The sequence below is a fragment of the Piliocolobus tephrosceles genome, chromosome 9 (assembly GCF_002776525.5).
Source record: "Piliocolobus tephrosceles isolate RC106 chromosome 9, ASM277652v3, whole genome shotgun sequence".
NCBI lineage: Eukaryota > Metazoa > Chordata > Mammalia > Primates > Cercopithecidae > Piliocolobus > Piliocolobus tephrosceles.
In genome coordinates, this window is record NC_045442.1 from 62,858,904 (window position 1) to 62,886,372 (window position 27,469).

Genomic DNA, 27,469 nt, shown 5'->3' on the forward strand with positions numbered 1-27,469 from the left:
GAGATTCTCCTAGTGGTGTACATTCTATGGGTACTGACAATAATAACATGTATCCACCACTGGAACTACAAAATAGTTTCACTGCCCTGAAAATCTTCTGTGCTCTACCTCCTCACCTCTCCCTCTTCACTAACCCCTGGCAACCACTAATCTGTTACTGTCCACATAGCTTTGCCTTTTCCAAATGTCATATTGTTGGAATCAGATAGGATGTAGACTTTCAGATTGGCTCTTCTCACTTAGTCACTATGCATTTCAGTTTCTCCCATGTCTTTTCATGGCTTGGTAGCTCATTTTTTTTCAGGGTTGAGTAATATTCCATTGTCTGAATATACCGCAGTTTATTTGTTCGTTCACTTACTGAAGGACATCTTGATTTCTTTCATGTTTTGGCAATTATGAATAAAGCTTCTATGAACATCCATGCAGAAGTTCTAGTGTGTACATAAGTTTTCAAATACCTTGGGTAAATATCAAGGAGTGTGATTGCTGGGTCTTATGGTAAGAGTATGTTTAGTTTTGCAAGAAACTGCCAAACTGTCTTCCAAAGTGGCTGTACCATTTTGCATTCCCGCCAGCAATGAATGACAATGTTTCTTGCTCAGCATCCTTACCAACACTTGGTACTGCCAGTATTTTGGATTTGTGGCCATTGTATTAGATGTGTAATAATATCTTGTTGTTTTAGTTGGCAATTCCCCAATGATATATGATGTTGAACATCTTTTCATATGCTTATTGGACATCTGTATATCTTCTTTGGTTAGAGATTTGTTCAGGCCTTCAGTTCATTTTTCAGTTTGGTTGTTTTCTTATTGTTGAGTTTTAAGAATACTTTGTACATTTTGGATGATAATAGTCCTTTATCAAATCTATGTATTTCAAATATATTATTCCTGTGTGTGGCTTTGTTTTCTTATTCTCCTCCTATTATCTTTTGAAGAACAGCTTTTATTTTAATGAAGTCCAGCATATCAATTGTTTCCTTCATTGATCATAACTTTGATGTTGTATCTAAAAAGTTGTTGCCATTCTCAAAATCATCTAGATTTTCTCCTATGTTATCTTCTAAAAGTTTTATGGTTTTGCAGTTTACATTTAAGTCTATGACCCATTTTGAGTTAATTTTTGAGCAGAGTGTTGGGGATGTGTAAAGATTCATTTTTCCACATTTGGATGTCCAGTGGTTTCAGCATCATTTCTGAAAAACTATCTTTTCTCCATTGTAATGCTTTTGCTCCTTTGTCAAATATTGGTTGACTATCTTTATGTGCATCTATTTCTATGTTCCCTATTCTATACTATTTACCTATTTACCTTTTTTGTACAAATACCACACTGGTTCAATCATTATAGCTTTACAATAAAGCCTGAAGGCAGGTAATGTCAGTCCTCCAACATTGCACTTCTCTTCCAATATTGAGTTGGCTATTCCGTGTCTTTTACCTGTTCATATAAACTTTAGAAGTAATTTGTCAAGGTCCACAAAATAACTTGCTAGGATCTGTACTGAGATTGCATTGAATCTATAAAATTGTGAAGAAGTGACATGTTTGACAATACTGAGTTTTCCTATCCACAAATATGGAGTATCTCCATTTATTTAGACTTCTAAAATATCTTTCATCAGAGATTTGTAGTTTTCCTCATAGAGATTTTAAATGTAACCTAAGTATTTCATTTTTGAGCGTGTTAAAGTAAATGATAATATGTTTTTAATTTAAAATTCCAGGCCGGGTGTGGTGGCTTATGCATATAATCCCAGCACTTTGGGAGGCCAAGGCAGGTGGATCACAAAGTCAGGAGTTCAATACCAGCCTGGCCAATATGGTGAAACCCCATCTCTACTAATAATACAAAAATTTGCCTGGCATGGTGGTGCATGCCTGTAATCCCACCTACTCAGGAGGCTGAGGCAGCAGAATCACTTGAATCTGGGAGGCAGAGGTTGCAGTGAGCCGAGATTGTGCCACTGCACTGCAGCCTGGGTGACAGAGTGAGACTCTGTCTCAGAAAAAAAAAAAAAGAAAGAAAAAGAGAAAATCCACTTGTCCACTTGTTTCTTCCTCGTATATAGGAAATCAGTTGACTTTTGTATATTAATCATATATTTTGCAACCTTGGTACAATCACTTGTTAGTTCCAGAAAGAGTTTTTTAGTCAATGCTTTTGGATTTTTGATATAGACAATCATGTCATCTACAAACAAAGACATTTTTATTTATTTTTCCCAACCCAGGACTTCTTAGGTTTATATTTATTGCAGTATTATTTGTACTACCTCATTGAATTTTCCCAATAAATGAATAGGTGTGCTGTCCATAGACATTGTCTTCATCTTCCTAATGAGAGAATGCTGGGCTAAGTTGTTCAGATTCACATGGTACTGAAATCAGGATTTGTTTGACTCCATGCTCTTTCCTACTACATTAGACTACACTGCCTTCCAAGGTTCTAACAAGTTTTTATTGTAAAAGCAGTATCATGTTTCTTACTTAAATTAGTTTCTACATCAAATCAGTTAATTTAATGGGCAATTTTCCTAAAATTTCTTTTAAATGTACCACATGCAAAAAAGAAAAACACATAAACCAACAAAGTAAGTTAAAAAGCTTATAATGGATTTATGTAGTATAAAAATAGGTGGCAAATTTTTTAGCAATTAAAAATGTTTGAATGCTAAAATCTATAAACATTGGTTTAAAAAATCAAAGGAGGCCTGAATAATTGGAGAGATAAACCATGTTTGTGGATTGGAGAACTCAATACTGTTCAGATCTCAATCCTTTGTAAACTAATAGAGCGATTCAATATTATTTCTATCTTAATCGTAACAATAATTGTATAGGTACTGATAGGTTTATACTAAAATTTACATGGAAAAACAAAAGAAATAGAGTATCCAAAACAATTTTCTTAAAAAAAAGAAGTTAGAGGACTGACAACACCTGATTTCATAACTTACTATAAAGCTATAGTTTTAAAGACAATCTTGAATAAACTGTAGACACACAGATCAATGAAACAGGACACAGAGAACAGAGGCATACCCGCACATATAGGCCAATAGATATTTCACAAAGGTACAAACATGATTTAAAAGACAAATGATAGTCTTCTCAGCAAATAAGGCTGAAACAATTAGACGTCCATATGCAACAAATAAGTGAACTTTGACCCCTTATTTCACACCACATACAAAAATTAACTAATATACAATCATTAATGCAAACCCTAAAATTATCAGACTTCCAGAGAAACATAGACGAAAGTCTTCATAACTCTGGATTAGACAAAAGTTTCCTATATAAATCATAAAAGTGTAATCCATATGTAGTAAATTTAATACATTTGATTTCATTGAAATTAAATGTTCTGCCATGGACAAGATACTCTGAAGACATTAGAAAAACAAGCCATAGAAACAGAGAACATATTTATAAATCCCATAAATAATAAAAAACTTGCATTCTAAATACATAAACAACTTTAAACAATACAAAAATAAGAAAATAGGGCTTGAAAATAAAATTAAAGATATCCAAATTGGAAAGGAAGAAGAATAGCTATATTCTCAGATGATATGATCTTGTATATAGAAAGTCCTAGGGAATACACACACACACACACACTGTATGAACAAGAGTGACTCTATTTAAATGCTAATCTGCCATGTGACTCCTGACTAACCCTAAGTCTAGGAATACCTCCAAGATGTCTAGCCGTTGTATTACTTTTTATATAGAAATACCTGTTCACTGTAAGTTTTCCCTTTCCTCCAAGACAACCCTCGATGGTGTTGCATACATCATAGGCTAAGAGGCCCATAGCTACCTACTCATTCCTTCCAGAGCACGTACACTTTTTCCCCAAATTAAAGCCCTGTGACTAGGGGGTCATAGTACAGAGATCTACCTGTCTTGCAGCTGCATAAGACATGCTTCCATTTGTAAGTTCTCCCAATAAATCACTCTTTTCCTATAATCTAGATCTGTCTGCCTCACTCTTTGCTTTCTTCACTGTTAGCCTTTGGGGGATGCTTTGTATATACAGCCCTTTCAGGGAACACACATGCACACAACAACAATTAGAGCTAAAAAGTTCAGCAAGGTTGCAAGATTCAAAATTAATGTACGAATAACAGGCCAGTCATGGTGGCTCACACCTGTAATCCCAGCACTTTGGGAGGCTGAAGCGGGCAGGTCACCTGAGGTCAGGAGTTCAAGACCAGTCTGGCCAACATGGTGAAACCCTGTCTGTACTAAAAATACAAAATTAGCTGGGTGTGGTGGCATGTGCCTGTAATCCCAGCTACTCGGGAGGCTGAGGCAGGAATGTTGCTTGAAACTGGGAGGTAGAAGTTGCAGTGAGCCGATATTGCACCATTGCACTCTAAGCTGGGCAAAAAGAATGAAACTCCATCTCAAAAAAAAGGAAATAAATAAATGAATAAATATATATATAATAAGTTATATTTCAATACACTGCAATAAAATATCTGAAAATGAAATTAAGAAACAATTCCATTTACAATAGCATCAAATAGAATAAAATTTATTGATAATAAAATTTACTGAAAATATTTAATGAAATGAGTGCAGACTGAAAACTACAAAACATTGTTGAAAAAAATTAAAGGAGATCTAAACAAGTAGAAAAACAACCCATGTTCATGGATCGGAAGCTGTAATGTTGTTAAGATGGATATATTCCGAAACTGATCTACAGATTCAATGCAATCCCTATCAAAATTTCAGATTGTCATTGAATAAATTACAAGTTTATCCTAAGATTCATATGGACATACAAGGAATCTATAAAAGCCAAACAACCTTAATAAAAAGAAGAACAATAGATAGTGGAGGACTCATACTTTCTGGTTTTAAATCTTAATGCAAAGATAAAGTAATCAAGATAGAGTGGTACTGGCATAAAGGTTGACATATAGATCAATGGAATAGAATTGAATCTTGAAATAAACCCTCACATTTAGAGTTGATTTATTTAAAGCAATTTAATTGAAAAATAATTGTCTTTTCAAGAAATGACCTGGAATAATGGGAATCTACATGCAAAAGAATGAAATTGCACTCTTATCTAACACCAAGTGCAAAAAATAACTGAAAATAGATCAAACATCTAAGTGTGAGAGCTAAAAGTATAAAACTCATGGAAGAAAATATAAAAAATAAATCTTTATGAAATTGGATTAGACAATGACTTCTTAGATATGGAACCAAATGCACAGACGACAACAGAAAAAAAATAGATAAGTTGCATTTAGTCAAAATGTAAAACTTTCGTGATTCAGAGGATACCATCAAGAAAGGGAAAACAGAACCCACGGCATGGAAGAAAAATTTTGCAAATCATATATCTGATAAGGGGGTTACATCTAGAATTCATAAAAATGGGCAAAGGATCCAAACAGATATTTCTATTGAAAAGGTATACAGACGAACAATAAGCACATGACAAGCTATTCAATATCATTAGCCAACAGGAAAATATGGAGAAAAGCCACTTCACCCCCACTATAATGGCTATAATCAAAGACAAACAGTAACAACTGTTGGCATGTAGAGACTTGAAGCCTTCATACACTGCAGATGAGAATGTAAAATGGTAGATCCTGGCACCACTGGAAAACAGTTTAATGCTTTCTCAAACTGTTAAACATAGAGTTATCATATGACCGAAACCCAGAAATGTCATTCCTATGTATATATCCAACAGAAATGAAATAGTACATCTACACACAAACTTGTATATAGATGTTCATCAGAATTATTCATAACACCCAAAAAAGTGGAAATGACCCAGATGTTCACCAACATATGAACAGAGAATGAAGTGCGGTACACAACAGTATACAACAGAACTGGCCATAGCAGGAATGAAGTACTGATGCATACTACACATAGATGAACCTTGAAAACATTATGCCGAGTGAAAAAAATGTTATAAAGACCACATATTGTATAGTTCCTTTATATTTAACGTCCAGAATAAGTAAATGTGTAGAGATAGAAAATAGGGCTTGAAACTAGATTAATAGTTTGATAGATTAATAGTAGATTAATAGTTCCCTAGTTTGAGGGAGATAGAAAAAATGTTTTAAAATTGATTGTGGTGATAGTTGCACAACTCTGTGGAATATTGGAAACAATCGAAATTAGTGAATTGTATAGTACATGACTTATATCATATAAAATGACTTTGTAATTAGGGAAACACAAGTTAAAGTATTATGAAATAATACTACATACATATTAAAAATAGCAGAAAACAGAACACATACACAAATTGTCAATATGAAATATTGGCAAGGATGTGGAGCAACTAGAATTCTCATACATTGTTAGTGGGAATGCAAAATAGTCTAGCCCCTTTGGAAAACAGTTCGGCAGTTTCTTATAAAGTTAAGCATACATGTTCCATATGACTCAGCAAATTCGTTTCTGGGTGTCTACTACAGAAATAAATGTTTGTTTACAAATAGAAATCTATACTCATTCCTCAGTCTAAACGTTGCCAGTCCTTCTGTCTCTAAACTTTCCCTCTATTCTCATCTTCTTTTCCTAATTCAACTTTTAACCCCTACATTCTCTTTAGTTCATAGTTTAGAAGCCTATTTCTCAAAATTGGAATGTTTAATCCTAAACTAACTCAATCTCTACATAAGTTCCCATAGGACCCAGTAGTTCATCAGTTATTACAACCATACACAATTGCCATTTACTTATATTTAGCTCCTCCTAAATGCTAGGATCCAAAAAGGCAGCATATACTTCCTCTGATTGTGATTGAATCTCTAGCACCAGCAGTGCTTCTGTTTTATTTTTAAATTTATTTGAAGAACATTTGGCCTTTTGCAAGCATAATGCAAACTTTAAACATCATATTGCTAGCTAAGAAAAATTTAAAGCAGTGTAGATAGTTCTCCTTTGACCCAATGATCTGACTAGACCAATAGCTGAAATAAAATAATGAGAGGAAGACTTTAGAGTGAAAAAAGGAGAGGAAGAGAGATAATTTGTAATACACAGTCATTAGGCTGATTCAAAGCACCAAAGTGAAACTCTCTAAGGATGTTTCACTTTTATATTGGAACTCCATATATAATTTCATAAAAATGCCAACGTGATTTTGAAAACTCAAGTCTCCTCAAGTTGCTTATACCTTAGACAAAGTGATCAATGCAATTCAGAGTAAATTTGACTTTGTTTTTTAGTGATGGGAGCATTTCTTAAAAAGCATCAAATCTAACATTTCCATCTTGCAGAAAGCACCAAACCTAGTTAATTTTCTCATGAAAGGAACTTTCTGGATATATAAAGCTACAGATTTAACTAGGTCTAATACACACATGAATGATCCTTTGGCAAGGTCCCCCTTCCTCTCTCGACCCCTACCCTAACATTGCTTGTAAGCAGCAGAGGAGATAAAGGGGAAACAGCTGATCTCCTCTGTGTTTCTCTAATCCACTTCAATTCACCTGCTAATTCAAGATAAATCACTACAGGAAAGAAAGCTGGGAGGAACCCACTTCCCTAAATCAAGTTCCCTTCCTATATTTTACTAGACAGTTGCCATACCTGATTCTCACCAAAATAACATTCTCTAGATCTTATCGACATCTTTAACAAAAATCCATCCTGTTGAGTCTTGTCTTTTCAAAACTCGACTCTAGAGCAGAAATTGCAAAACTAGTGATTCTTGGCATTATATATTGTCGTAAGTGATGGGATTGTATTTTTCCTTTATTTTTGTTTTAAATTGATTTAGCTATCTACACTTCAAAATAAACAGGCTTTTACATTGAAATCTGTATTTCTTAGTTCTTTTGAGAAATGTGAATGTCTGTCAACACTAGGCCTGCATTCATGCACAGCAATAATTGACTGGGGATGAGTTGAGGCCAACCTCTTTAGACTGGGTGTATACGCATTATTTCACCACAGCCTCAAGCTGCTGAGCCCTTTCTTTCACTCATTACTTCTTTGTAACCTACTGTAACCATTTGAATTTTCTGTCTCTACCTTAGGGCTGAGAGGGGGCTGAGTGACAGGGAGCGGCAACTCTAAATGCATTTTAAAGATTAGGAAGAATATTCCTAATAAAATGCCCTTCGATTCTATACTTCTAATAGGAACTCAATAACCTATTGAGGATTAAGTAAGGAATCTAACTAGTATACACAACACTGGTTAAAAGACAAAACGGTTCCGAGCAATCAATCTACAAATGGACTACTTGTACTTTCTCATTAGAAGATGATGACTGATTTTTGTAGGTCTGGTGTCCTGGGCTAATCACTAAGCAATAGGTAAGCAGTTACTCAAGAGTTAGAAAGAATGACTGCATGCAGATTTTACAGGCAGAAGTGTGGGCTTCCCAGCTCTCTGCTTCTCTAATTAAGGAAGCTGGAATAAGAAGAAATCTAATCAAGTCAGAATTTTTGCAGCCTGATGTACTCAATAGCAGGTCTTTTGCCCAAAAGTGTTCAGAAAGGTTTCTCTTCTCTTCATTTAAATAATTAAACATAAAACTTGGGCTCACTTTCTACTTTTAAATTTATTATGCTCCCTTTATCTGTTTAATCTCTGGCATTGATAGAACTGAGCTGATATCTACTCTTCCATATATTAGCTGTGTGATCTTAAGTGAGTTACTTAATTTCTCTCAGCTAGGGTTTCCTTATCAGCAAAATGGTAATAATAGTATTTATCTCCATCATTGTGAGCATTGATATAATGAGGTAATGAGTGTAAAGTACTTCGCATGATTTTGGCACAGATTACTAAATATTTTATTTATTTTCCTTTATTTTCTTCCCTTTACTTTTTATTATTTTAAAAGTTATTTTCATCCTATAAAAGCCATAAAATAACCACTCCTGCAATATGTCTAGTTAACTAGCCTCTTCTATTCACCATCAAATTACCTACACATATGAAACAAATAAAATAACTCTCCCCTCTGGTTTTTAGAAACTTGAATGCCAGGAATGGAGAAAATTATTTTAATATCACATCCTCCATTTATAGATAATGAAACTGAATTCCAAAATTCAGTGATTTGTTAAAAGCACTTCAGCATGGGAGTAGAACTTACTCATTTTAAAACACAAAAGACAAAAATGGAACGAGGCTTTAAACAGTAGGGTTCTGTATATATAAGCCCTAAAGAGCACATTGTAGGGACTCATTATGCTTGTGTTTAATTGAGTGGAATAGTGAATTGATTAAAAAGAACAGATCATCCCCAAAGTGCATGATCAGGCTGATGATTAAAACAAAGTTTGCTTTCAAGACTGGGATTATTCTTCAGCTAGTTGTCAATTAGCATGTTTGCTTGTTACCTCTTGACCAAATACCATGTTGGAGATCAATCTGGGGAAGTTTCCAAGTTCAGAGAAGTTTCACACACCAATTAATTGTATATCAAAACTTTGGGCCAGGCACAGTGGCTCACGCCTGTAATCCCAACACTTTGGGAAGTTGAGGCAGGCAGATCACCTTAAGTCAGGAGTTTGAGACCAGCCTGGTCAACATGGTGAAACCCTGTCTCTACTAAAAATACAAAAATTAGCCATGTGCGGTGGCGGACACCGGTAATCCCAGCTATTTGGGAGGCTGAGGCAGGAGAATCTCTTGAATCTAGGAGGCAGAGGTTGCCGTGAGCTGAGATCACATCACCGCACTCCATCCTGGGCGACAGAGGGTAAGACTCGTCTCAGATAAACAAATGACAACAAAAGAACCTTGGGTACATAATTTTAGCTGAGGATTTTGCATATGACAACTTTTGACCTGTTAATGTTGCTAAAAAACAATTCTATCTAAAATTGAAAGTTGGATACAAGGGTCCAACAACTATATACATTTGAAAATTACCTTAAGTGAAATTTTCAAAAGGAAAATTTGTCAGAGGTATCTGAAGATTCAGGTGATCTCTTTTCAGTCAAGATTTTTGAAAAAAAAAATTAGAGAGGAAAGGGAAGACAAATGTTTCCTGAACGATGATGTCCACATTGTGTAGCATTTGGTACTTTAATGCGTTGGTATTCATAGGATCCTACTTTCTTCACGTTGCAGTGGGGCATCTCTTTTACAATGCAGAAATAAGAGCTATTAAGTGTTTTTCCTAAGAACACCTCGCCAGGATTCAAACCCAAGTCTGTCTCCATGTTTCATACATTACTCAATAACTCATGTTATTACGCACATTTCGAGATTTTCTATAGGGTTAATAGATGTTCATTTATTCAGTAATTCATTCAATATTTATTGAACACTGTACTTACTAAATGTCAGACTAGGAAACAAAAACAAAGGTTCTAGACAGTATGTCCAGGGTCCACCACAGTATATGGTCACAATAGACTTTAAAGACATATGTGTTAAATAAATGAATAAAGACACTTCTGCTCCCAACTTGCTCATTATCTACATAGAACTGCACTGTCTGATATCTGGCCACCAGCCATGTGGCTACTGAGCACTTAAAATGTGGCCAGGGTAGATTAAGAAGGGCTTTAAATATAAAATATACATCCCAGATTTTAAGTCTTAGCATAAAAAGAAATACAAAATATCTCATTAGTGGCTTTTATATTGATTTGATTTATATTGAAATTACAGTGTTTGGGGTATATTGAATTAAATGAAACATATTAAAATCAGTTTACCTAATCAGTTTTTTACTCTTTTTAGTGTGGATCCTAGAAAATTTAAAACTATACATGTAATTTCTTTCAATTCCTATTGGCTAGCCTTAACCTAGTGCTGTTAAGTCCTGGGGCACTTGCTTTTCTGTTTCAAGTTCATTATTAAAAGTAGTTCTATTCTCTCTCTTTTACGTATGATAATAAGTTAGGTTTTAAATGCAGTTTATTTTAAATGCAATCTATGTTTGTGAGATTAGAATCAATTGTTAGAGGTTAGAAATTTTTGTATTCAGATGCAAAACAGTCCATACGCAGGTTCTACTAAAATATGACTTCCCTTTAGTCCCTTTCCTGATGAGGAGATACCACAGTTCTCCAAATATATTACTGCCAGCTATACAAGATGAAGTCTAACCTGTGCAGCCTGATAATCAAATATTTAAGGCTATTCAACTGCCTCTATCCCATCTCATGCTCCTGCCAACTTAGCTATCTAGATTTCTTTTTTACAATATTCCTGGAACACAGGAATGAGCATTGTGCCTTTATTCATGCTGTTATCTCTACTTGGAGTTCTTTTAAAACAAAATCCAATGCCTGCCTAGTTTTTAAGGTTCAACTTGTTGTTTACTTCTTGCCAATTCCCAAACTACTATAATTCCATGTAGTTTTCTCTTTTCTCTGAATTCTAAGACACTAATATTCCATTTAAAAATATCTATACTTGACTGTGGGAAGGCTCTTACTTTTCTATAGATGAATCATTACCCTTTTCTTATATTCCAAACACTGTCAGTGGAAAATGCATACAGAAATCACTGCAACATAGAAAGGAACTCACTGTACATTCAGGTTAGGCTTTTAAGGGTCATGTTCAGCCACATCTTTCTAACAGTAAAAGGAATACGATGCTGAGCAGTTTATAAGCCAGGGAGTGGGCAGTCACACCGGTGTGCTCTGTTCTACATAAGTAAAAGCATTCCTGACTATAGCATCCCTTCCCTACCAAAACAGGAGAGTTGCCAAGATGCTCACTTAGAACAGTTGTTGGTTTGTGTACAAGTGTTAAGTATGGGTTTGTTCTTTTTCTTTTATATTTTTTTGAGGGAAAGAAGAAGGAAGAATGGAAGGGGACTGTAAAAGCTGTATTTATTTATAATCAAACATATCCTTATTTGATAACAGATGACCAATTAAAGCAATGTGTGAAACTTGAGCAGCATTCCGTCAAAAAGCAAAGAAATTAGTAGAGCTCATAGCAATCAGCACTTCTTGCAAACAGCAAGAGTCCCCTCTAAAGCCTTCTGTCTTGGCACTGGGGCTTTGCTAAATCTGGCTCACCATTTTGCGAGTGGGGACAATCAGCTTTGTAGGTGGTAGGGAAGTATTATAATTAAATGTCCACCCACTTTTTCCTTTCTGATGAAAGGCTCCCATGAAACTTACTAAAATAAGGTGCATAAAGATAGATGAATTTTTGATGAGTAAGTCGAAGCACCAACAAACCTGGCTTTCCACATAGAGAAAATTCTTCAATTTATAGAGAAATTTCAGGCCTAGATCATTAATACCATCATATTTAATGATAACTAACATGATAAAATCCATAGGGTCTCTGGAGATGTCACTGTTTTTGTTGGTAGTGATTGTAGTGTTCAGTATGAACTGACTTGTAGAAAACAAATAGAATTCAAAAACAAGAGTGAAATTTTTCAAAATTGATTTTAGAGAAATATTAAATAATAGCCATTTAATCATAATAGCCTTTATAATAATAAATAATGCATTTATTAAATGTAATGGCATTCCTCTGAATAATAGTTACGTTACCACATTAGGTTTAGAAACTATATCTCTGAGATAGCAAATGGCTTGAAAGATGCTGTTGAATTGTCAGAAACTTTTTATGAGGGAACTCTGGAATAGAGTCTATAGTGTCTGCTTTTGATAATTAATGGTAATGGCATTTACTAACATTACTGTGAAGAATTAATTTTAAGTACTCATATGCAGTAGAGTAGGGAGCCTCTCTGCTTAGTAACTGAGCTCAGACATGTATTTCAAGTCCAGTTACTAGAATCCACAAAGTCAATATTTTAGAAAGAAAAAGAAGTTAAAATTAATTGGTACTATAAATGTTTTCCTTCATTCAATATGGATTTATTGGGCATGAGCTGTATAGACTTTGCTATCAGAGGAGCCTCAAAGCAATAATCCTCTCTAGAACTAATGAATATTTTTATCTGTAAACTAAATTTCATATTTTTATCTTCCTATTCAATAGATTTTATTGGTGGAAGCCAGTAGAGATAATGGTGCCCTAAGTCACCAACAAGGTGAGATCAAAGTACTGGGGAGCATATGAACACATATGTCATTAATTGAACACCTTTGTCATTCATTGATAATCAATATGTGAAGATGACTTTTAAAATACTCCTGACTACTTCTTATTCTTCCCAACTGTGGTTCTGTGGATCCAAGAACACAGAGTAACTTGGATGCTCAAAGTAGGAAAAGTTTGCATAATAGGTACTCAGTTCAGCATAACTAAGATAAAATTAGCCACAAAGTTCTAGATTCTTTAGTTACTGGCACTACCTAGTGTTTTATAACCATCATTACCCATGATCATTTTATACTAAACTACAATAATAGATGTGGTGACGCATCTGAGGTCTCCTCCTGTATTATTAGTATAGCAGGACACCTCAGATGTGTAACCACCAGAGAACAGGCATGTTCAGACCAAATTCACTGGCCACTGTCCTCCTCATTCCTGTTGGTTTTTTCCTCATTCCCCAGATCTTTTTTTTTTTTTTTTCAAATTATTACCCACATAATTTTTCAGTATTTCATTTTCTGCTTTGTGTTTAGTCCTACCTTTTACTATCTTTTTGTCAAAGTTTCACGTTAACCATTATTTAAAGAGTTCCTTTAACAGTGTGGAGGTTTTCTTCAAAGATTTGATAGAAATCTTTAAAAATGGGCTTTTTTCTCATTTAAGTCTTACTTCAACACATTCACTGATTTTAGATTTCTCTGACAAACATGGTTGAGGTATCAAAACCCAGACATGTTGATAACAGTTTTTTCTCCAAGTCATTTAGAATATAAGACTTTCTGTCCTGCTATGTCAAATTGCCCAAGTAGGGAATAAGATGAGTGTAGGTGCATGTCTTTGAGGTGGAGTGGTAGGGAGCAAGGAAGTGGGGGATTGTTAAACAGTCTATACAAGGAGAACTCACATTGTCCTCCGAAACTGATATATTTAGGCTCTCCTGTTTTCCAGGAGTCTATCACAGACACTTCTGTCTCAATGTTTGTAGTAAATTAATGAATTAATGATGGTTTTCGCTGTTGCTTTGGTTAGGAATATCCTTTCAAAGAAAGATTTTTCTGGGAGATAAATGCAGTACTTTATTTTCTTCTTCATGAGATAGACACACACACACACACACACACACGGTGGGTGGGGAACAACCTAGTGTGCAAGCAGTATGCCTAAAAATCATTTTCATTTTCTCTTGTTATAGGAAACTATAAGTCTGTAAGTCTCTTAGTTGAAAAAAAAATTTGTCACATCATAGAATTTAAGAAACTTGGAGTGACCTTAGATATTATTCTGTCTAACTTTCTTTTTTTATTATTATATTTTTTTATTATACTTTAAGTTCTAGGGTACATGTGCATAACGTGCAGGTTTGTTACATATGTATACTTGTGCCATGTTGGTGTGCTGCACCCATCAATTCGTCAGCACCCATCAATTCATAATTTATATCAGGTATAACTCCCCAATGCAATCCCTCCCCCCTCCCCCCTCCCCATGATAGGCCCCAGTGTGTGATGTTCCCCTTCCCGAGTCCAAGTGAACTCATTGTTCAGTTCCCACCTATGAGTGAGAACAGGCGGTGTTTGGTTTTCTCTTCTTGTGATAGTTTGCTAAGAATGATGGTTTCCAGATGCATCCATGTCCCTACAAAGGACGCAAACTCATCCTTTTTGATGGCTGCATAGTATTCCACGGTGTATATGTGCCACATTTTCTTAATCCAGTCTGTCACTGATGGACATTTGGGTTGATTCCAAGTCTTTGCTATTGTGAATAGTGCTGCAATAAACATACGTGTGCATGTGTCTTTAGAGCAGCATGATTTATAATCCTTTGGGTATATACCCAGTAGTGGGATGGCTGGGTCATATGGTACATCTAGTTCTAGATCCTTGAGGAATCGCCATACTGTTTTCCATAATGGTTGAACTAGTTTACAATCCCACCAACAGTGTAAAAGTGTTCCTATTTCTCCACATCCTCTCCAACACCTGTTGTTTCCTGATTTTTTAATGATTGCCATTCTAACTGGTGTGAGATGGTATCTCATTGTGGTTTTGATTTGCATTTCTCTGATGGCGAGTGATGAGGAGCATTTTTTCATGTGTCTGTTGGCTGTATGAATGTCTTCTTTTGAGAAATGTCTGTTCATATCCTTTGCCCACTTTTGGATGGGGTTGTTTGTTTTTCTCTTGTATATTTGTTTGAGTTCTTTGTAGATTCTGGAAATTAGCCCTTTGTCAGATGAGTAGATTGCAAAAATTTTCTCCCATTCTGTAGGTTGCCTGTTCACTCTGATGGTAGTTTCTTTTGCTGTGCAGAAGCTCTTTAGTTTAATTAGATCCCATTTGTCAATTCATTTTATAGATAAAGCAAATGAAACCCTGAGAAAAGTAGTGGCCACAAATACTTTGCTATTCCTTCTGTTGAGAAATGCAATCTCACTGCTCCCTTTTCCTGTGTCTGGGCAGGCTCTGTAATTGGTTTGACCAATAGAATACAAATGACAACTTTGACTTCCTATTTCTTGCTTGCATTTGGGACTTCTCATCTAAGAACCCAACCACCATGCTGTGAAAAGCTGAAGCTACATGAAGAAGCCAATGACTGATGCACCAGTCGACAACCACAGCTAAGCCCCCAGCTGACAGTTAACATGCACTTTCAGTCATGTGAATATGCCATTTAGCATGTCTGGACCAGGCCAACCTTTGGCAGGCTCCATTCCCTGCCAGTATCTGACAGCAATCACATGAGAAACCTTAAGCAAAATTTGCCCAGCTCTTCCTAGTTAACCCATAGATTAGTGAGAGATAACAAATAGTTGGTTTAAGCCATTAACTTTCAGGATGGTTTGTTATATAGTAAAAGCTCATTGGAAATGAAAGTGACTTAGACCAAAGCTTCTAAGCATTACCAGAGTGAAAACCAGAACTCATATATCACCCCAAACCTCGTATAATCTCATTATCTCATTATAATGTGTTAACGTAGCATGTTGAGTTAAATGAGATCCAGTTTCAGTCTCCCAATAGCTCATAATTCCAAAATAGTGTATTCTTTTAAAACTCACATGGAATGCAGAATTTCCAAAATTCTTCAACTTTAAAACCAATTCTTAGAGCTGTGTCTACCTAACAGTAAGCCATCATTTGGTATAAGGTAGCATTCCCAAGTGTTCCTCGAAGGTAGTGTCTTAGTAATGTACCATGAAAGAAAGAGAGATAAGTTGATTTAATTTGTGTAAATTAAATTAAAGTGGTCTCTTTGCTTCAGGATTTTTCAAGAATGTAAATTTTCCAAGAGGAGCTATAGATAGTCCTTTTTTCCTAAAATGGTTTGACCAGGGCACCCTTCTTCATCACAAGCTAAATTGAGAAATAGGAAGAGGAATTCAATTTTGTCAGCATAAACCAAGTTTTGCTTTTAGAGGATTTCATAAAAAGAAGTTGTTTTCATAATTTGGTGTGTCTTCACCTTAGAGAATACATTTTTAGATAACACTTTTATGACTGTCAGGGACTATGCTTAGTTATGTTTTTTACAACTTGTTCCCATTGCTTTCCCCCCTTACTTTTAATATTCTTTTGTGTGTACAGTTAATACATCTTTCTGGAATGTGTAGATGAAGGGATAAATAAAAGCAGATAAATAATAAATAATTCAATTAATTAAAAATTATCCTGAAATGTTTCATTAACAATGTCAATGACTATGAATAAGCCCAAAGGTTTTTGAGCCAACCCCTCATTTAGTTTAATAACCTGGAAATTAGCTCCAACTCTAATTAGTTTGGTTTGGGTTTTGTATCTTTATTTACATCTAAGGCCAATTGAAATGGTAACACTTGCCGTATCTAACAGAGTTCTTGGGAAATTCAAAGGAGATTTCAAAGTTGGAGGTGGAACAGTTTTGGGCTACAAAAGTTGCAGCAATCATGTATTCATCCATTCCTTTCATTTTCTAGTTCTGGAGATTGAGATCCAGAAAGAGAGTTTATAGTGCAAATGCTAGCGGCATTGGAAACCTCCTCCCCATGGATCCACGTTAAAGATGTTAGGGAAGTTCTCTTTTTTAGTAGATGTTATATTGAATGGTGTGATTCCAATTCACATCCTGATTATTAGTCAGAAGCTTTACAAGCATTTGGGCCACAAAAACATATTTTGCCACAGAATTCATGACTGGTATAGGAAGGTGTGGCAGTCAAAACATTTAATAACCCGTATGGCATGGCCACTGACAACCAGAGTAGACACCAGCCATAAACGACTGGTGCAGCCATGCTGATGAGTATGAGCCATACTGAATATCATCTCAGCTCTAGGGATCTAGTAAATAACATTTCCCACTTCTTGCCACTGGTTTGTGGCCTTGTGAATGCTGTCATCTTATTTGTATTAGAAATTCCTCCATTCAGGCTGTCTCTTAAAGTATACTTCTATTATTGATATCCACAATACAGTAAGTTCTATTATCTCTCTCCTGGGAAGCTATCAGCACTTCACAGTTCCTTCAGCAATATGCTATCCTGCTCCAAAAAATCATGGTGCGTTCCCATGTCTCCACTTTCCGAGCAGAGGGAATAATAGTTTTACTGTCTTCTTTTGTCCCTATGGGGACATGAGCCAATTCACTACCCCTACTTACTTATTCCTGGATCTCTCTACCCTGTATATCCTATATTCTTGTTCTGTAGTCATGCTACATAGTTAAATATGACTTGAAAGGCTGACAGAATAATGCAGCTACAAAAAGATGGCAGAGAAATAATAAAATAATATGAGATAGAGTATTTGATACTTTTAAGTCAGAATGGGAAGAAAATATTTGTAAGGATAAATCAAAGTATCTGCATTTAGCCAGTTCCTTTGTGAAGCTCTGATAAAATATGCATTAAAAAATAAGACAAGCCAATGTGGAGTGATCTATACAATTGGACATACATACCTTCATATTACCTTGACCAGACTCTGCTGTATTTGTAACATGGTGTCAAAAGTTTTTATTTGGGTACAATTCAACCATAAATGGAGAATGGGAGCCTCATTCTCCCAGACTTTAGTGAGTTACAGTTCTAGCATGCTTACCTCTACAAGCCTGTTGGTGTGTTCATGAAATATCGCAGCATATTCTTTTATTTCCTTTTCCCGACCATTCTTAGCAGCTTCAATGAGGACCAAAAGTGGGACTGTCGTATCCAAGAAAGAGTCTGACACATGATCTATAATAGCCTTGCGGAGCTGAGAAGAAATGAAAAATTCAGGTTTTTTTTTTTTTTCCAGGAAATAGTTCACTGTTTCCTTTTCTTACAATCTCAGTAGTTACACAACTCATTTTATTCATTTTTGCCAAGTTCCTAAAATCACAACATTTAAGGATATATAAAAATGTCCCTTAAGAAACTAAAAAACAAAATATCCAGCCAAAAAAAAAAAAATCATCTAGCAATAGTTCCTTTCCTCTCAAAAGTAATTTTTCTTAAGTTGCATTTAACCTGGAAGTCAGATTAAAAATGGTAATACTTTCTTTGTTGCTCAAAGAAATTGTGCTATTAGAATACGTATGCATGTGTATAAATAACATTGTACATCTTGTATTTTCATAATTACAAATTATAGAATGTTTTCTACCTTGTTGGAGGACCTGATGATAAATTTTGATTAGCTAAATTGTATACTTCATGGTAATTAAGTCAAGTTAGATCACTGATTATGCCAGTTGATAACAGGTTAATAGAGCAGGAAGAATAATAAACGAGTTTGATGTCCAATTTTCCCCATTTGCATTAATTGTTCTTGTCCTCACACCTTAAATTATGAAACAACTATAACATTCTGCTACAATTAAATTAGATTACATGTAAGCTTATTAATGACAATTAGGCAATTACTCTAGTCAGCAGATATTTTCCGAGATTTAAAACTGCATTGAAAAATTAATTCATTGTATTTATATAATATCAAGTCTTTAAAGATCATAATATCGGGTGGGGCACAGTGGCTCATGACTGTAATCCCAGACTTTGGGAGGCCAAGGCAGGAGAATCACAAGGTCAGGAGTTCGAGAACAGCCAACATAGTGAAACCCCGTCTACACTAAAAACAAAAAAAAATTGGCTGGGCATAGTGGCAGGCACCTGTACTCCCAGCTACTCGGGTGGCTGAGTCAGGAAAATTGCTTGAACCCGGGAGGAAAGGGTTGCACTGAGCTGCGATCACACCACTGCATTCTAGCCTGGGCGACAGAGTGAGATTCCATCCCCCAGCCCCACCAAAAAAAATCATAATATCCTGAAATGTTTCACGAACAATGTCAACAACTATGAATGGGCCCAAAGGTTTTTGAGTCAACCCCTTCATTTAGTTTAATAACCTCTGTACAATAAAACAAAAAATAAATAGCTATCAGACAGAAAAATGTAACTTTTTCTGTGAAAATTATATTTTAGAGTTTTTTTTTTTTTTTTTTTTTTAAGCCAATAGATACTTAGTCTAGTTTTAGATTACTTGGGAATGAATGGTAATACATTTTGGGGGAGCTGAATGATAGAGCTACATAGAAAGTACTGTCTTCTATCATGATCATAGAATAATAAATCCGTAATAATCATAGGATTTTGGAAGAAAAATACCTCTGCCCAAAATGGTGAGCTTGCTCAGAAGCATTGTGAAAATTTTCTGACTATCAACAATTTAAGAAAGGCTTCAGGAAGATCCCCAAGGAAGGATTCTGCTTGGTATGCAGAAAGGCAAATTACTAGTGGCAACTAATTAATATTTACTGAGCACTTATTAGGACAAAGTATAGAGTGCTAAGGGGTTACAAGGCAAAGAGAAGACCTTAACTGAATGAATAATGTGTTTGCTCTCTATAGGAAGTACACCAGGGAATTCAGGCCTAAGGTCACTAATTTATTTGAGCAGGGAACTACAGGTTGTATAAGTTTCAGACACTGAAAAGAAAAGTAGAGATTCCTTCTAATTTCTCAGTGTGGGGGCATTTTTAAATAATTATCCTCCCCTTTATTCTTTTCTTCTTTCATTCATAATTGGGACATGTAGATTATTCTTTTCTTCTTTCATTCTGATGGAGACATGTAGAAGGAAAGTTCAGATGAAATCTACACTAGAGATATGCTATGAAGGGCCAGCATATGGGAACTAACTCAAGCGGAGAGTGTGGATGAGACCATATAGAGTGAGGAGACCCACGAAGGACCTCTTAGGAAACACTACCATTTACAGGAGTCATGCAGATTAAAGAGTAGGCCCTAAAAAGAGACTGAGATAACAGCCAAGAAACAAAGAGACAAATTACCAACAACTAAAAGACAAACTTTCAGATATATCTCTATGTTAATGCTCTTCATATGTAGTTATCCTACCAAACATAACTATAATATTCATATCATGGACTTGTTAAATCTTCTCTTCTGTGTAAATGATTTCATTCAATACAGTAAATATTTCTGGAAACCATTTCCTCATCTTTCTGTCAAGAGAAAGGTATTGAAGGAAATGTTAAGATGGAAATTCATGATCCCTTATAATCTAGTAGAAGAGTGAATATTACAATAATACATTAAACATTACAATAAAGAAAAACTCAGAGACTGACAGCAAAAAAAATTAGAGTCAAATTTTAAAGATAAGTTAAATTTTAAAAAAGGAATGAGACTTGTCCATTGGGCTTGACTACTAAGAGGTTATTGATGAACTTGGTAAGAGCAGTTTCAGTGGAAAAGTGGGGTCAGGAGTCCTATTTTTATGGTTTGAAGAGTGAATGACAGACAAGGCGGTAAAGACAGTGAGTATAAACTCCTGTTTTTAATAATTTGATTGTGACGTAAAGAAGCAAGACTTAGTATTTGCTACTCTGAGATATATGTTTAAAGAGTGACTGTTTTGCATATAAAAGACATCGCTATAATTTCCCATCTGCAACTATAGCCAAAAAGTCTTATTACTCCCCATTGCTTTGCTGGAAATACATATTGATTTATTGCCAAAGCAAGAATAAGAGGTGAAAAAGAACTATTGTCTCACATTGTGCCAACCTTTGTCATCTTTTCGTCCCATGACAGAAGGAAATGTCCAGAAATCAGTGACTTGAGTTGGACGTGAACAAAATATTTAGGAGCTAGCATATGGTCAGAGGCAGGGAGGTATCTCTCCCATGGAAATCATCTTAACCCGTGCAAAAAACAAAGTGTAACTAATTCAACCAACCCACAATATTCTCACCAGCCCCTGTCGAACTTGTTGGTTCCTGATCCTTTACCTTCACTATTAGGAACACATTACAGACTTTTGGTGCCTTACATCTCATCCTCTGGATCTATATCTGATTTCAGCTTTTGCTGGGGAAACAGTTACATGTCCTTTGAAGACATTCCATGCTTCTCGTGTGCATTCTTTGTGTCTCTTTGTTATTCTGTCTCAGGGCCTGTTCCTAGTCTCTATGAAATTCTCAACCCAGTATAAACACTGCCTGGAAGTTCTTCAGCGTCCATACCACTGGGGGAAACCCTCAACCTATCGGGATAGAAACTACCACATAAAATTCCTAGCCTCTATCCATTAGTCAGACAATTCTGGGAAACAGTCTGTTAGTTCTCAGAGATTCGCAAGCTCTCATTGCCTACAGCAGCAATCTCAATAGCATTATCATTTCCTCTTTCCCTGACTCACTTTTCATGTTCTATTACACTTGCTTCCAGGAATCATCTCCTAAATAAATGACCTGCACTAAGGTCTTCGCTTTAGTCACTGCTTTTACGAAAACCCATCTAAACAGGTACCTTTGTCTGGTATTAATGTTGTTTCATCATGCACCAAGTAAGAGACTCCAATGTCTTATGTAAACTACTCATTGCTAATTATACTCTACTACCTTGGCTCCGTACATCACTGAGTTTTGTTCTGCCATACCCTGAATTATACTCACTGTAAAAGAGGAATTATTATGAGATAGGACTAGAAGTGTAGGTAGGGACAAAATGTGAAAGGACTAGAATGTTATGTTAGGCAATTTTCTTTATATGTTCTGACATATTCATACGGGATTGTTTTCATTAAATTGTACAGTCATATATACCTACATGTAATACCAAAGTAGCCTCTATCTTATTTTTTTCCATATTATTTTCCTGCCCAGTGGCACAATGCATTCCTTTCAACTGGGTGATATACAAAAAGTTTAAAGAAGAATCCAATATGCCGATATAGAAATAGAAGCCAAAGCACTAAAATCTGAAGTTAGTGGGAGGCCAATAGGAATTACAAGTACACACTTTCAATAAATACCTGTTTGTGGCCAGGCATGAAAGATGTTAGAACAAAACCAAACTGAGGTGCTTTTCATCTTTTCTCACTATAGTTTAATAAAAGGCTTTGAGACATCAATTTTTCTATTTCCTACTGATGTAAGTGGTTTGGGATCTCAAAATAATATATATCTCTACAATTGAAGCCCAAAGTGAAAGCCCTGTGTGAGAAGTCTAAAAAAGCCCCACCACTGCCACCAAATAAAGGAACAGAAAGAATGAAATTGTGAGGGGAAGGGGAATGGAAAAGGGAGAGAGTGTTTCAGAAACGAGTCATCCTCAGGGAAACAGAAAAACACATTTAGACTAGAATATTTTAAATTAAAATATTGTATTAAATTTTTAATAAATTAACAGTATTTAAATTTTAGTAAATATTTTAAATTAAAAGCCTCTTTAATTTAAATCAAATAGCAAAATGTGATCTTTTAAAGCTTGTCTAACAGAAATTAAATCAACTAATAATTATTTCACTGTGTATGTACTGTGCAAATTTAGTGAAACTTGTCTCTTGTGGATACATGATGTTATTTGATGATGAGGATGATGACCAGGAGGTATAAAAGCCTACATATATTTTTCTGAGTGGTGAACTGGTACTATGCAACATAGAGGAGAGATGGACCTAGCAATTCAGAAACCCAGCAACTCAAGAATTAATCAGAGTTTTGTTTTGTCTGTTTTTACCAAAATCCCATTTGACATACTTCATCTTTACTCTGGCATTTATGCAATAAAAGACATTTTTTCTTAATATACACAAATAAAAATTTTAGACTGCCTTTAGTGAAATCAAATATATTTTTTACTATGTATAATAAAATAGAAATAAGATATATTTGTTGCTTAAATATTTTTAATAAAGTAAAGGATGTTTAAAAAGTCTTCCTCCTTTTATTGAGAGAGTTACAATAGGTATACAGTTTTCAAATGAATGATGGAAAAGGGGGCTAAAGAAAGAAGAAAATTTAATTTTAAAAAAGCATTTAAAACAAATAATAAAGAAAATAATATGTGATGGTAAAATCAGTGTCTTAGGCACTGGGAGGTTCTGAAAGTGAATAGGCCATAATCCCTAGCCCCTGGTGTACTGACTACACATATGGGCTGGGGTTGGATGGACCTGGGCTAGAACTGTCTCTACCACTTAGCTGGGTGATGTTTGCTATGTTAACTCATTTTGGGAGACAGAGATAACAATACCATGGCATTATTTATTGTTTCAGAAATAAAAATCAATAATGAAATGAATATACTTGGTAGAGAGCTTTGCAAAGCATTTAGTAAATGAGAGATGTTGTCATAACTATCATTATAAGGACTTAAAATGCAGTGGGAAGAAAACTCATTATAAAAGAAAAAAATACAAGAATATAATCATTGCTGTAATAGAAGTGCACATGCTGTTAAGTGTTCCAGGAAGAAAATGATCCATTCCAGCTGGTGAAAACAGCAAAGGTTTCATGGAAGCAATAGCATTTATGGTACTCTGGAATGTAGTTGCTTATGAGTTGGGTGTGTGTGTAAATAGAGTGAGTAGAGAAGGCTTCAAGCTGTACAAGTCATATCTACAAAGATGCAAGTGTATTTGAGCGGGAGGTGATGCAAATTCTGGTAAATAGCAAGTAGACTCTTTTGTCAGAAAACAGGTTAATGTGGGCCTGGCGCAGTGGCTCACACCTGTAATCCCATCACTTTGGGAGGCCGAGGTGGGCAGATCACGAGGTCAGGAGTTTGAGACTGGCCTGGCCAACATGGTGAAAACCCGTCTCTACTAAAAACACACACAAAAAGTAGCAGGGTATGATGGTATGCACCTGTAATCCAGGTACTCGGGAGGCTGAGGCAGAAGAATTGCCTGAACCTGGGAGGCGGAGGTTGCAATGAACCGAGTTCACACCACTGCACTCCAGCCTGGGTGGCACAGTGAGACTCTGTCTCAAAAAAAAAAAAAAAAAAAAAGAGAGAGAGAGAAAAGAAAACAGGTTAATGTGTTGGTGTGATGAGGAGGCGACAACTGAGAAGGAGAGTTGAAGGAAAAGGAACATTAAGAATAATGGGGATTAAGTCAGGGCCAAATCACAGAGAACCTAGAACACCATGCCAAGGACATTTGTCTTTGTTCTCTAGTAAAAACAAGCAAGAAAGTCACAGAGGAAGAAGGTTGAAACAAATAAATACTTTCACCTTCTAGAACATTCCATCTTGATGTCCTCAAATCTATAATTTGCTTCTCCTCAGATATTTCTAAGCAATCTCCATCATTCCTCATGGAAGAAGTCCAATCACCCTTTGAACTAAAGCTGAAATGTTTCTGCATTACTGATAGAAAGGCCATAGTACATGCACACATATGTTTATTGTGGTACTACTCACAATAGCAAAGACTTGGAACCAACCCAAATGTCCATCAATGACAGACTGGATTAAGCAAATGTGGCACATATACACCATGGAATACTATGCAGCCATAAAAAAGGGTGGGTTCATGTCCTTTGTAGGGACATGGATGCAGCTGGAAACCATCATTCTCAGCAAATTAGCACAAGAACAGAAAACCAAACACTGCATATTCTCACTCATAGGTGGAAACTGAACATTGAGATCACTTGGACATGGGAAGGGAAACATCACACACTGGGTCCTGTTGTGGGGAGGGAGGAGGGGGGAGGGATAGCTTTAGGAGATATACCTAATATAAATGATGAGTTAATGGGTGCAGCACACCAACATGGCACATGTATACATATGTAACAAACCTGTACGTTGTGCATATGTACCCTAGAACATAAAGTATAATCAAAAAAAAAAAAAAAAAGAAAGGCCATGGTTAAGAAAGGGGATAAGGATGAATGGGCAGGAAGATGGGCTCTGCTTATTTTTTAATAAAAAAGTTTTTAAAAAGATAAAACCAGTTCTAAAGCAAACAATGAACAATAAATATTCCAAAGAAAAACATTTTAAGGGCAGTGCTTTCTCTTTCCTGTGAGAAGAACTATATGTGAGATGCTTACAACAACTGTTGGATAAACTTCTCAAGAATAAGAAGTGGAGATAACTTATGTTGCTGTTTCAATTAACTGTGATTTCTACCAAAAACGTAAACATCAGGATAAAAAATAAAGTACTAGGGGGAGGGTAAGTGAGGATAACAAGAAAGAATCATAGCAACCAACTTCATCAAAATGGAAGATCATGGAGGTGTTACATCAAAGATAGTTTCTAACAATTCCATCCATTCCTGTACACACATATCACTTCTCCTACAACAGATAGAGCTTCTGCCTTCTCCTATTGAACTAGGACAGGGTTTTCAACTGTTTTTGTCTTACAGATTATGGAGGAAATAGCATTCTCTGGCTTTGGAGCTAAGGCACTAAGAATGCTTGTCAGCTTCCATCTCCCTTTTCTTGGCAGCTTGAAACAGCATGTAAGAGATGTAGGCTACCTTGCTAGAGATTAAAGCCACATGGAAGGACCCTAAAACATTAGGCACCGTATGGAGAGAGGGAACAGGAAAAAGCACTGAGGTTCCAAACACCAAGTCCCAAATCCAGCCACAGTTGCCATTTGACTGCCACTACATGGAAAACCACAATTGAAAACGGTACAGAAAATGGCCCTGCTGACACCCAGCCAACCCAAGGCATCGTGAGATGCAAATATGGTTGCTATTGTTTGTGGTGGTTTGTTAAACACTGATAGAAAATAGAAACAATGGAGATGTTAACCTGTGAAACCATACAGAGTGTTAATACTTTCAGAGCACAGCAGTTTTCTACAAGATGGGAGTATCTCCTTACTATGAAGAACAGTACTAGTAATCCCCATTGCTATTTCTATATCTCACTGATGGTAGTGAGGTGGAAACACAAGTAGGATTGCAAGATAAAATACAAGATGCTCAGTTACATTTGAATTTCAGATGAACAACTTTTTAAATATAAGTATGTACCATACAATATTTGGGACATGATTATACTAAACCATGTTTGTTGTTCATCTGAAATTCAAATTTAACTGGGTGCCTTGTGCTTTTATTTGCTAAATCTGGTAATTTCACACACAAGTAATTGCCTTTTCTTGACTTTATTTAGAAAAATAATAATTCTAAAACCTTTGGAAATATAAATGTAGATTAGCTCTTTATGTATAATGTTGAAGGCAATATAGAGGGAAAAGACACGAATGAGAGACACAATCACTGAGAGCTCATAGAAACAACTTTTCTGAGCCCTAGGTGAAGCAGATGGGGTAGAAATCCTTAAGACGATGGAAAATAGAGATCATTCCACAAAACTGGAGGATGGCTCTCAGGATATAAATTTCTGAGTCCTGGTACAGGTTCTGACTCAGTGCCCCATCCTCTTAGGCAGGTCACCTCACCACACTGGCTTGCTTTCTTATTTGCATTGTAAGACAGGTTGTGCTAAGTTCCTTCTGACTCTTACATTCCATAATTACAAATGTTAATGGTAGAAACAGAATTCACATTAAGGGCATAAAGTTGAGAAACTGGGATTTTCACAGACTTGAACATTACGTTTTTATGCAGCTATTATTAACTGGTTGGAGACCCCTATTTATTCTATTTCCAAATCTACTTCCAAATTAAAAGACTGCTCAGCCATTTTACTAAATCTTGCCATGAAGCTACAATAATATATTGCATTAAGAGCTCATAGTTAAAAAGCTTTTTGTCCCTTTTGATGGGTTAATGATGACCAAGTTAAAGCTGTGCATGAGAAAGAACTCTGGTTATTGAACAGAGGAAAGGAATGAACAGCAAATGTCTTTGAAAATAGCTAAGTCTTCCTATTTCTGGAAAAATGTTTAACTTGTGGCATAATACTAGACTTCTAAATTAATTGTTTAATGAAATTCTTTCTAATCCCATGTTCCTGGTTATCTAAGGTTAAAAAGAAGCCTTAACTTTTACAAAAACTAATTTTTGAAGTATCCTGAAAAGAAAAATTGAAGGAGGAATGGGAAGGGTCTCTGAATTACTTACTAGTCAAACGTTTGGATTTAAGCGTTCGGATGATGAACTCTGATGTAACAGAATCAATTTATCAACATTCCCTAAAAACTTGCCATGGGTCAGGCACTTACATGCATTTTATTGATTCCTCAC

General features: G+C 35.6%; 1 protein-coding gene across 2 annotated transcripts in view; it reads right to left on the reverse strand.

Annotated features, from left to right (window-relative positions):
* The window catches only part of CTNNA3 (catenin alpha 3), a 1,813,915-nt gene that overhangs the window by 826,228 nt on the left and 960,218 nt on the right, over positions 1–27,469 (reverse strand). For both annotated transcript variants that reach the window (XM_023205116.1, XM_023205115.1), the window contains exon 9: positions 18,098–18,250. In XM_023205116.1, the coding sequence (XP_023060884.1) occupies positions 18,098–18,250 (153 nt within the window). The remainder of the gene's footprint in view (positions 1–18,097; positions 18,251–27,469) is intronic.